The 12,978-nt window shown below is 36.1% G+C and overlaps 1 protein-coding gene across 12 annotated transcripts in view; it reads left to right on the top strand.

Annotated features, from left to right (window-relative positions):
* Window positions 1-12,978, top strand: part of LOC114465681 (tyrosine-protein phosphatase non-receptor type 12-like) — a 60,862-nt gene that overhangs the window by 22,117 nt on the left and 25,767 nt on the right. For all 12 annotated transcript variants that reach the window (XR_003674330.1, XR_003674329.1, XR_003674331.1 and 9 more), the window contains exons 2-10: window positions 1,651-1,759; window positions 4,219-4,295; window positions 4,406-4,501; window positions 7,232-7,270; window positions 8,366-8,437; window positions 8,531-8,590; window positions 9,807-9,949; window positions 11,577-11,643; window positions 11,794-11,871. Coding sequence is in view for 6 of the 12 variants with exons in the window: in XM_028450842.1 (XP_028306643.1) it covers window positions 1,651-1,759; window positions 4,219-4,295; window positions 4,406-4,501; window positions 7,232-7,270; window positions 8,366-8,437; window positions 8,531-8,590; window positions 9,807-9,949; window positions 11,577-11,643; window positions 11,794-11,871 (741 nt within the window). In the remaining 6 variants the exon portion in view is untranslated. The remainder of the gene's footprint in view (window positions 1-1,650; window positions 1,760-4,218; window positions 4,296-4,405; window positions 4,502-7,231; window positions 7,271-8,365; window positions 8,438-8,530; window positions 8,591-9,806; window positions 9,950-11,576; window positions 11,644-11,793; window positions 11,872-12,978) is intronic.

The raw sequence follows: 12,978 nt of genomic DNA, 5'->3' as shown, positions 1-12,978 counted from the left end.
TGGCTTCCTCTCATTTTGTTGTTTTCTCTTTGAGAGACTGCTTCCTAACTCGGAGGCAACACTGTTGCAAATGTAATTCACATGAGACCAGAGAAGCTTTAATAGTATTAACCCCCACCACACACACACACACACACACACACACACACACACACACACACACACACACACACACACACACACACACACACACACACACACACACACACACACACACACACTTACCGTACATCTATGTTTCTCCTCCTGTCTCTGTCTCTGTCTTCTTTCACTCTCCCAGTGATTGTCATTTGTTAGTGATTTATGAGAGATGCAAATAAAAATAAGAGCGACTCATCTGGGTTTTTAGGTAGCATTGGTGAGCTGAAGAGTTTAGCTCTTATGGGAATAATTTTTATCTGAATTTAGACATTTTATTTGTAGATTTTGGTTGAATTTGTTACGTTTTTGTAAGTAGTTTGTAGTTTTTAGTTGTAAGGAAGTTATGTCACTGCCAAAGTCAAACAAGGACAGACGGGAGGTCTTAAGTTTGGGGGAACCAGGACATGCAGTTGACGTGTGTGTGTGTGTGTGTGTGTGTGTGTGTGTGTGTGTGTGTGTGTGTGTGTGTGTGTGTGTGTGTGTGTGTGTGTGTGTGTGTGTGTGTGTGTGTGTGTGTGTGTGTGTGTGTGTGTGTGTGTGTGTGTGTGTGTGTGTGTGTGTGTGTGTGTGTGTGTGTGTGTTAGAGAAACAGGAGGAAAAGCCTGTGGTCGGAGCCAGAGAGGTGGGACCGAGTATCACACGAGGCTCCAGAAGCCTAAACGCCCACGCTGACTTTCTCAGACTCGATGAGTTAGAGGGCAGGAAGGAGCGAGGCTGTAAAAAAAAAAAAAAAAAAGAATAAAGAAAGAAATGTCTAATTTCTTGACTGACTTGAAAAAGAAAAAAGTGATGGAACCAACAGAGAGACTGTTTAAAAAAAGAGCCTTTGATAGTGATACCATGAGGATGATATCAGAGCTCAGCAGCAGGGGTTTTTTTTATGCCAAAGAAGTTTTGAAGTTTCTTTAGTTTGACGCTTAGGGCCACATTGAAGCTGTGAATGGGAGAGTCATGTAGTTGGAGTCACTGGGAAGTGAATCATTACCAGAACGAGTTGGAAGTTGAGCTGCTGGTGGACAAAAAGCTTTTCTACGCAGGAGGTGTTAGTTGAGCTGCACATGAGCTTCAATTCATGTCTTAATTATTCAAGCACTGCAGTGAACTGGGGTCTGTTTAAATATGGCAGATTTAAACTAACAAAAACCTTATTCACTCGATATTATTAGATTTATACAACTTGTATGATTTAAACTCAACATTTGTTACTATAAACAATCTACTCTCTCAAACGCTGACTTCGGTTTCCAAATATCATGCATCAAACATTCCACTTCCCAAAATCTGTCAGATATGATCAGAGGGGAATGCATTTCCTGTAACACAAGGGGAGAGCAAGTTTGTGTGCACCACAGCTGAGTAATCTGTGTATTATCGGCACGTTTCTTAGTGAGAACATAATCACATAATTGTCACGAGTAAAGAACTTCATATTGCTGAGTAAGGAATTGTTTCAACATTTGTCATCCATTTTCTCATGTTTTTTTTTTTTTGTTTTCCTGTGTGTTTCAGAGATTACGGCGGTTGTCGACAAAGTACCGGACGGAGAAGATCTACCCGACCAACGTAGGAGAGAAAGAAGAGAACGTCAAGAGAAACAGATATAAAGATATCCTGCCCTGTAAGTCCTAAACACCAAGCCTTTATTGAAATAACCTTTACTTTGCTGTAGTGCTGCCACCCATGACTCATTTTCTGACGACTAATCTTTCGACTCATTTAGCTAGCACGGTTCCAATGCAGTTAGCTTTACCCTTTGTGTCTAATATAACTGTGTCCATTGTACGTGTGTTGATAATGCCACACACTGCACCACTGCAGAAAACCTGAAGCAAGCACCACAGCTTGACTGTAGACAGACATGCTTCTGATGTGTGAAGGCGATTAGCGTCACCGTTTACAGAGGGACTTTCAGCATATGTGAAATACCATGGAGCGTGTCTATTAGTGCACCAGGGAGGTGCACATGTGAATGTGTTTCCCTCCTGCTCTGTGTCACCACCTACCTGAACCTCTGCTACTTTAACGCGTATCAAACTAATCCCCCGGCAACAAGCAGATTTTACAGGTTTAAATTTATGCCAGATGTTATCGAGCAGCATTTTAGCTCCACTCTGTGCTCAGGGCCTGTTTCTGATTTACACTGTTCTCTCTTGTTCCCCTTTTGATAGATACATGTTTGAGTATGTATCAGCTAGCGTAGCTTGGAAATCTTTCTTACTTGCTATTGCTAATATTCAACAGTGTTCCGTTTACAGCTACAGTCTTTTATAAGTTTAAGCAGCTTGTTTCTTACAGGTGTCCCTTAAAAACTCTTCATAGAACAAACAATAGAGATGAAAAACAGAAAAGCTTTTGATGCAATGCAAAAACTAAAATATCTTATTTCTCGTACCTTTTCTATAAAGCAAAAACATACATTAGCTTAACCTAATTTATGATTATAAATGTTTACTAAAACAAGTAAAACTTTTACAAGTGACCCATTCTATATGATTTAAAAACTCTTGCTGTCAGCGATTGCATCATAGGGAGTAAACTTCTAATGTAGAGGGTTCATCAGCCAACCACATGGCAGCCTCTCACTATAGTGATGTGTTGTATGGACATGGTCATAATAATATGCATCAGATTAGGTAAAGAACAGCTGATGCCAGTGCCTTTGAGCTTGGTTTGGTTTATTTTAGCAGATAGGCTGGGTATAGTATTTGACACTTTATTGGAGGAGTATGACGATATCTCGATACGGCAATATATCACGATATTTTTCCGCACGATCGATTATCGATATGCTCCTGCAAAGTATTGATTTTTATTATTTATTTATTTTATTTTTTCCCAAAACTTTTTCTGCTTTTTCACTAAAATGTGCAGGTACGTCTTCACTGAAATGTTGTCACTGTTTATTGAAGGAACCAATATTTTGTTTACTAGAATATTGCACTATAATGGTGTCACTGTTAAGAAAGACCCTATTTTTTGTTTACAAAAAGCACTATTGGAGATAGTTATTTGTTTACATTGGTATGTTGACACTTATTTACAGACATGTTGCATTAAAATAGTGTCACTGTTCATAGGACACTTTTTCAATTTCTTGTCTTTTTTTCACTTAATCTTTTTTTTCTTGTTATGTCATAGATTATCGTAGATTGATTTCTGACCAATATATCGATAATCGCAGTATTGTCATATCGTGAGATAATCGGTATCGAGAGCTTTGTATCGCGTATGGCATCGTATCGTGAGGCACCCAGAGGTTCCCACCCTACTTTGTTGATCTAGTGGGATGAAAAAATAATTGCATTTAAAATTGCATTCTCAATATTGAGGAAAAAAATTGCAATAAAATGATTTTCCAATATTGTTCAGCCCTACTAAGTATAGCATTGGTTGGATTATGGTTACCAAATATCAAATCATCTTTTTTTTTAATCCAAGCCGTTCTAAACCTTTATTTTAGAACAAGAAATAGAAGTTGATTGTGTGTGCATCCAAACAAGAAACAAGAGCACAAAGTGTAGTAAAGTCTGCATTTTTGTATTTTTATTTCATGTATTCAGCCTGTTTATTACACAAAGTATAGCAACTGCATGAATAAGGTGCTTAAAATATATATAAAACTAACACGTTGTAATATGTTGCTTTAAAAAACAACCCAAAATGCTGGAAAATCTATGTTTTATTGTTTATTTACATGTATTCTCAGTGTCACAAAGCGAGGTTTGCTTCAATGTTTCTTAGTTAGTAGCGTCAGGTGTTGCTTATGTGACTAATCTGACTTATTTTTATTTTAAAACATGTATTATTATTATTCTCCTCTGTCTCTCCATTCATTGTTAAATCTTTTAGTGAATGATCCAGGTTTATCTGTGACAGATGTGTACACAGGAATGACAATATCATTCTATGTCCTTTAACCCATGTAAATGGTTTTAGTTTCACCCCTCTCCTTTGGTTGGTTTTCATCTCTAATAGTGGTTTAGTTTTGGTTTAGTGTGCTCTTTACTTTATTAAAATGTCTGCAGATTAGATATTTGATTAACGTTATTGTTTCTCCCTCTTTTTTTTCTCTTTCAGTTGATCACACTAGAGTAAAGCTGACATTAAAAACGACCAATCAGGACACAGATTACATCAATGCAAACTTTATTAAGGTACGAATCGAGCAGTCCTTTATTTTTAAAAAAAAAAATCTATTTTATGTCTATTTATTTAATTGGTTCATTCACATATTTTCTCTCTGCTTGCCCTCCTTTCTGTTCAGGGTATAGATGGCCCAGAGGCCTACATCGCCACTCAGGGCCCGCTGCCCAACACAGTGGTGGAGTTCTGGAGGATGAACTGGGAGTACAACGTAGCTGTGAGTATGGCTCATTAAACTGTGGAGAGTTCTTTATTTTTAATGCTTTTTGACCAATTACAATATCACTCAAATATTCATTACTAATATGACTTCAAGAAATGTTTCTCCATGTATTATTACAAACAAATAGACTCTAATCTACTGGTTCCCATCTTATATTGGGTCGTGACCCCATTTTGATCACAGATTTCTGGTGACCCCAGAGACTTAAAAAAAAAAAATTACTCTTTGATCACGTTTGTGATACAGCAGGGTTTTTCAACCTTGGGCTCGTGACCCCATATGGGGTCGCCCAGACTTCAAAATGGGTAGCCTGAAATGTCTAGTAAATTATAATTTTTTTAAATCCGATAAAAATAGTTTTTTGTAATTTTTTGGTTATTTTTCTTTTTCAAATGAAAACACCGCACACAATCTCAAACAACTATATTCTATACTTATATATATATACATATATAAAAATACTGTACGAAAATTAACCAAAAAAGTATTTTTTTTACTTGATTTATATTTCAGGAAGTGAAAGTATAATATACAGTTGCTTGCGATTGTGTTTGGAGTTTTTAATTTGAAAGAGAATAATAATTATTAAAAAAATTACTGAAATATTTTTTTTATTTTTACTATTTATTTATTTGATTTTTATACTGTATTTTCTTTAACTAGATTTATATTTGAGGAAGTGATAGTATAGAATACAATTGTTTGAGATTATGTGCTGTGTTTTAATTTGAAAAAGAATAATAATCTAAATTACAGAAATATGATTTTAATCAGAATTGTATTTTTAATTATTTACTAGACATTTCAGGCGACCCAATTTGAATTCACGACCCCAAGGTTGAAAAACACTGCTCTAATCTGTCAAATTTTTTGTTAACATTACGTCAATGATCTGTACTAAACGCAGCACTAAAAGAAGCTTGCAAAAGTTTTTTGTTTTTTTTTTATCAATTCTATAGATTTATTTAGGGTTTTTTTCTGCTGATTGATATTTTTCCCTATTATTACATCAATTACAATTTTACAAATGTAGTAGTTAAAAACTGCTTTCGTCTCCACGGTTACACTAAGGGAAGCGCAAACCCCACATGGACTTAAATCCAAAAACATGTCCTCAGGTTAAATAAAATATAAAGCAGGCGCTCAGTTGTGCGGTAGCTAGATAACTTTTTCTTAACAACTGTGCTAAATTGAGCCGCCTTAAAGGGGACATATCATGGTTTTAAATCCTTCCTTTTTACATATAAATCATACAGATGTGGTCTATATAAAGTGGAACTGCAATGCTTGGGTCTGAATTCCTCATTATTATAGCTCCACCCCTTTTCTTCCCCTTTTCTGATGTGCTTCTGAGAGCAACTCGTTTTGGTGCGGCCTCTTTTAATGCAAATGAGACACTCCATACCCCGCCCCCTCTCCAGGTTGCAGAGGTGACACTCGGTTCAACTCCACCCTGTTCGGCCATTTTTGTAGTTTGATAGCAGAGATATGGCTATGTAGCGGCGCAGAAAAAGTTTATTCACACGTTATTTACACAATGTCAACAACGGAAGACTTGTCCATTCAGCCTTACATGTTTGAGCCAGAGTCTGACCCGGCGGAGCGAGATGAAAATGAAGATGATGAACCTGCAGAACCCTAACAAGTGAGCTAACACAAGCACCGAGCTAACGCTAGCGCCAAGCTATCGTCACGAAATGCATTTTAATACAGTCTTTTCGGAGACAAAAACAGCAAAATGAAATGAATAATGAAAACTTAAGACTTAAATTAAATCACGTAGGCCATATCATCAAGGATCTAAAACGAGCACACAGCGCTAACATATGAAGTCTGAAGACGGTGCAACTGCTAATGCCAACAAAACAATGACAGGGACATCTTATCATCACACTTTTAGCGTTATTTACAGCTTACCGAAGTGCTCTGTTCATCGTCTCCAAAGATAGAAGTAATTGAACCCTCAATCAGACAAAGTCTTTTGGCAAATCCTTCTTTATACTGGTGGAGGTTGCTGAAGCAGTCATCCTTGAAGTGCTTCGCTCACACAAAAATGACCTTACTCACAGATGTGGGTACATTTCCATAAAAAATAAAGCTCAACCAGGCACTTTGAAAAGGTTCTGATGCTGGGAGACGGTGTAATGAAGCGTGTGGGTTACTACATCCAACAACCGAACATTTTGACTTATCCTCTCGTAACTTCGGCATCCTGCAGCTTGGACAAAATCGCAGCGAGAAATAAAAATGGCGGATTGCTCGAAGTGTTGGGCCTGGAGTCGATGTCCTTATTTGGCAGTTCCGCTGCAAATACTGTGACGTTATTGTTCAAAAAACGTAAAAGAGAATCGAAAAATCGAAACAGATTGAAAAATATGACCAAAACAGAATATAAAGATATCAACGGAGCACCTGAAGAGACTAATTTGAACTTTTCTGTACTTCTAAGCAATCTAAATATACAGTACATCAAAATGCATTTAAGGGCTAAAAAAGTGGATTTAGCATGATATGTCCCCTTTAATTAAGATGAATAATAATGTATATTTAACGTGGTGGTTAGGATACATTATCAGGCAGATGGAGCAGGGCTTGTGTATGAAACAGATGGTGGAGGACAGGGAAAGCGATCAGGATTACCTAGATTTAAGGTGCTGTTAATGGACGCCTCCACAGCAATGATGGAAACAAGTCAGAAACCGGATTGTCCTTGCGTCTCTGCAGGTTATTGTGATGGCCTGTCGAGAGTTCGAGATGGGAAGAGTAAGTTGTGTTTTTTTTGTTTTTGCATGCCATTATTTTTAGATGTGTAAAAGTGCATGTACATCTCTGTTTTATTAAGTCCACCGAAATGGCCGTTACTTTCTGTTTTATAGATCAAATATAGTCAAAGTGGTATAACAATGATTATTTAATGTTCTGTATTAGGAACGCAATGAAAAAACGCTCTAATCTTCAAGTAATTTTTAAGCCTCAGGGAGGACATTCTAGTGTAAGAAAGAGTCTCTGGCAAGTTAACAAAGTTTAGGTAACACTTTATAATAACTCTATAATCTGTTATAAGTAGTTAATAGACTATTAATAAACTGTTAGTTGATGAGTTGTAAATGGCTGTAGAGAACTTACAAGCTGTTAGTTCACAATTTATAAATTACATGTTAACTGTATGTTAATGATTTATAAATATACCTCATAAATTAGTAATAGATCATGAATAAGCTATCCGTAAACTATTTACTAATGACTTGTTAAGTGTCATTTAAAACTTTATATACATTATTCCTCATGTACTAATGTATATATAGTTATATAAGTTGGTCAAGAACTACAGGAAACTGTACTAAATATAATAAAATTTTTCTTTTGTATGTAATACGTATTTTATGCAATAAAATGAAAATGAATTATTTAGAAATGTGTTTTTGTGGAATTTTTTTAATATGTTTATATTCTGTCTTTCACAGTTGAAATAGACCTATGATAAAAATGACCAGTGATCCATGTGTCATGTTTACGTGCACAGGAAAGGCTTTATTGTATTTTTGTTTGAACAATCACACAAAGTGTACAAAGGGTGGCATACAACACAATTAGATAAACTAATATAGTAAATAGATGCCTCCTCTGGTATTTAAAAATCATCTTTCTTAAAACAAAACTCAGAGAAAATAAAAATAAACAACTAAATACATTTAAAAGAAAAACCTGGAAAAATAGAGAATAAATATATATATTTCTAATTTGAGGTTCAAATCACCCTCTTTTCCATGTAGGTTTCAAAAATATTGTAATCAAAGAAAAGAAAAGTGACATTAGCCTTCTATTCTCTACTCATCTAAACATCTCGTCTTTTCTCAGAAAAAGTGTGAGCGATATTTCCCTCTGCTGGGCGAGGAGCCTTTGACCTTTGGCCCCTTCAAAATCTCCTGTGTAAGAGAACAAATGTGTAGTTAACTTTGTGTTTGTACACATCTCACATTTAGCTCTAATCGTCTAATGTGGTGAGTTGTTTGTGCTTTGCAGGAATCAGAGCAGGCTCGAACAGACTACTTTATCAGGACTCTGATGGTGCAGTATGAAAATGTGAGTTCTCCTCAATTTTACATTTACACTTTCTTATTGCCTTTGTTCATGGGTAAAAGAACAGAAACCAATTGTGTGTGCTTTTTTAGTGGTGTTCATATTAGAGATTTGTATCAGTATTAGTATTGGTAAGGTTAAAAAAGTTGAAATGGGTTGAAAAAGTTGTTTTTTTTTTTTTTTTTAAAGTAGACATTGGTTGAAAAAGGTGAAATAGGTTGAAAAAGATGAAAAAAGTTGAAATGGGTTGAAAAATGTGAAAAAGGTGAAAACAGTTAAAATGGGTTTAGATCTCCACTGTAAACATTCTAATTTGCTGTGTTTGAAATCACACACTAACGTTCTAATCATGCTAAGTTTAACGTAAAAATGAGTATGTAGTGCGTTCACATTAGAATAGTATGAAAAGATTGAGTATGCGAGAAATACCCGGTTTTATTCTACTGTATGTCAGGATATTTTTTAATTATGCACAGTGGACACACTAGTCATATTTAACCACCCCATGATGCATTACAGGCAGAATTTAATATCGTCCTGGGACAGGCTTCAAGCTAAAAAATAAAAAAAATCCCTTTTCAAAACAAAAGCATCGCTTCTTGTCTTCCATTAGGTTTTTTTATGCTTTTGTAAATGGGGCTCTTGTTTTGAAGTTAAGCGGAAGTTTAGTGAGTAGCATAATGGCAGAAATGTTGGAATGAAATGTCTATACATGAGTTTTATGGATCAAATGACCACATGTTGATATTCTACTTTGTCACTTAAAATGTTTTCAGAACTTTCAAAGGTGGCGAATCAACTGAGATGTTTAGCCTCAGTGTTTTTGTCGCTGTATGTTCGAAATGCATCTTGGGAAACTTGGAAGTATACTTCAGTGGGAATGCTTTTAGTATATAGTAGACAGTATATACTCATTGAGTTTGTAGTGTATAGTACTGAGTATGCCAATTTGAACACAGCCATTTACATTGTTGGAAAGGTTTAGTCAGTGCATTGCATTGTGGGATGACGAGTCCAGTAAATGGATGCATAAGTGTTTTTACTTCATTCCTACGTGATTCCAGCTAATAATTATCAAACACATTTGCATACAAAGTACATACAATAGTATCTGTGGTGTTGAGCCCAAAATGTGTGATTTTATAATTCAGAAACTAGGACAGCAAACAGGTTTTCCTCTTTTTTTTATTCACTCCCATTTACATATGTTGTCTTTTAGGAGTCTCGGAGGATAACTCAGTTCCACTACATGAACTGGCCAGACCACGACGTCCCCTCATCATTCGACTCCATTCTGGATATGATTGGATTAATGAGAGAATACCAGGAAAACGACGACGTCCCTATATGTGTGCACTGCAGGTAGGCATACACACACTCAAAGGAATATGCACTTACTGACTCATGTTTTACCCAAGGCCACATTAGACAGGAGCAGATAATGAATATAATGGACTGAATGGATGCGGTAGATGAATATCATCCTTAACTGGTTTAAGTGGTTCATGGTGACGTTGATTAAACCGGAGACAGATGTTTGACCTTGCCTTGAGAATTCATCCTAAAACTCATGTCTTATATAGACATAAACAAGCGGTTCATTGAGTTTTTCTTTAAAGACGTTATTGTTTTGAAGCCAAATAAGCAAAAACAATGAAATGGATGATAAACTCCAGTGGAAAACATGAATTGGTTTTTTAAAGAGATTCGACCTTGGTTTGTATAACAACCGCATGTGGACACGATGTTCGGTTTGCCAAATGACACCTTAACATATTGTTCAACAAAGAAGACTAAAAGAATCTTGCTGGAATTATCACACGGAAGACAAAGAAACATCAAAGTGATCAGCAGACGCCTCTGACAAAGACTGGCAGTCGCAAAATGTCAGGGGATCAAATTGGATTTCCTGAGGAACAGTTGTCTGAATGAATGAAACCTTTACATATTATTCAGTGCAGACAGTTACTTAGAATTTACTATTCAGTTTAAAAGCCAGTGTCATGAGGAACAAAAATGCTGGGAAAAAACCTGCTTGAAATGAGAAAAATTCAAGTTTCGATTACATTTTTTTTTCTTTTTTCAATGCACTTAAAAATGACTGCAGACACAACTTTATTGCTGTGATTGTCCTCAAGAGTTAAAATACATAGAACAACCCCAAAATAAAAAGTAAGTAAATGAGGTTCTGTTATTCAACAATTTCAAGCTTTAACCAGGTTTAAGCAAAAGTGCAACAGCAACTTCACCGTAGCTTAAATTTTCTGATCAAGAAATCAGATAACTACATATTTTATAACATATAACATTACAATTAAAAAAATATTAAATTATTCCCTTAGCATCTCAGCATAGTGTGAATAAAAAATTAAACATACCTGTGGCACACATATAGCCTACTCAAAGGGTAAACACGGTAACACACAAGGACGGAATGCGAAAAAATCAGAAAAAACTGGTGGAAATAAAAAAAAATTTAAAAAAAAAACTGGAATTTGCAAAATAAAAATGGTTTTTATCTCCAAATTCGATGAATTGTTTAAATTAATTTTTTTGCCCAACCCTACATTGTGTTGTGTGCTTTGCACCCACAAACACACAGACTCTTGTCTCATGTGTGTGCAATGAGCACTAATGAGCAGCCCGAGGATATTTCCGGGTTCCTCTGTTACACAGCAGGACACAAAGCTGCGTCCCCACATCTGTAAAGATGCTTCGCGGTGGCCACTCGCTGATGGCGTGACTTTAGCTTTTATGATTTTGCACATATTACACAATAAGATTCTGCAGCTCCTGTCTACTTCCTGTCTGGATGAAGTATTACAAACACATTTGAATATACACAGAACGACTTCTGGAGGTCAGAGGTTTAGAAAAGTGCTTTCATTTTACTCTTGTCTATGTGATGTATGTTCTCTAAGTGATGTTGCCGAAGCTAACGTGTGTGTGGTTTTTTTGTCTTTGCATGTGTGTCCCTGTGCCTGTGCAGCGCTGGCTGCGGGAGGACAGGTGCTATCTGTGCTATTGACTACACGTGGAACCTCCTCAAAGCTGGGGTATATTCTCAATCAGTCACACTGCTGTATATGAAGTCAGAACAAACACATACTGTATATGTACTTAAACACAGTCACCAAGCATTTTTTTCAGCAATCAATGAGAGTTATGTTTTTTTTATCCCCACTTCTTTTTTTTCCATTTCAAAGAAAATTCCTGAAGATTTTAATGTTTTCCGGTTGATCCAAGAGATGAGAACGCAGAGGCACTCTGCTGTTCAAACAAAGGTTTGTAAACTTTTACCCCATATGCAGCATATAGCTAACAAACAGATGCTAATTATGATACTATAATGAAAAGAAAAAGGGTTGGTGATGTTATTATTAAGGATAAATAAAATGTGATTACAATAAGGAGTGACCTTACTCATGCATTGGTAGGTTAGCTGAATTCATTGGCTTTGATGAATAAGGTATTAAAAGGGCACATGATACCAGTTTTGCCATCTAATGTTTTTAATAACATCCTTTTCTATAATAAAAAATCATGCTGATATGCAGGATAATAAAAGTGCCAAACAATGCACAGTTTTGTTCATAATCTTTATTTTAACATTGTATTTTCCACTCCCACCAAGCGCAGCTGCTGAAATCCAGCAGTCTGACTGAAACGTCACCTTAGGAATCCTCAGCTCACAGCAATACGTCAGAAGCACACGAAAGTTTGATTGAAGTGGTTCACTTTGAAAATGCTTCCTCTACATGCTCAGATGAGCCTAAGCATGAGTTGCAGATTGATACTCAGCTTAAAGGATTATTTCAGTATGAACTAGAGCAGTGTTTCCCAATTTTTATTCGGGTCGTGACCCTGTTTTTTGGCGACACCAGAGACCTTTTTTTTCCTAGAATTAGCTTTTGATAATGTTTGTTTGTGCACAAAGTGACACGATGCACCAGCTCAGATATGTATTTTTTTGCTGCATTTAATTTAAACTAGATTCATATTTGAGAAAGTGAAAGTGTTACAGAATACAGTTGTTCAAGATTGTTTGCATGTGGTGTTATAATTTGCGAAGGATACATTAAAAGATATATTTTAATTCAGTATATTTTTTTTCCAATCAATTATTGAACATTTCAGGTGACCCCACATGGAGTCACGGCCCAAAGGTTGAAAAACACTGCTAGGTAATAAAGCATAGCCCTCTGTGGCAGCTTATTTCCATCCAACCTGGCAACACAAACACTCCACAACTGCCGCCCACATATTACAGCCTCGTGTGCCTGTACCCCGTGCACGCTGATGTGCTCAACTGAAAAGTTCCTTCAGTTTCTTACTAAACGCAGGCTTTCTACACAAACTTAGGTGTGTCATTAATATGATTTAAAATTTTT

The sequence above is a fragment of the Gouania willdenowi genome, chromosome 6 (assembly GCF_900634775.1).
Source record: "Gouania willdenowi chromosome 6, fGouWil2.1, whole genome shotgun sequence".
Taxonomy (NCBI): Eukaryota; Metazoa; Chordata; class Actinopteri; order Blenniiformes; family Gobiesocidae; genus Gouania; species Gouania willdenowi.
The sequence above is the reverse complement of the archived record's forward strand: the minus strand, read 5'-3'. Positions and strand labels throughout refer to the sequence as shown.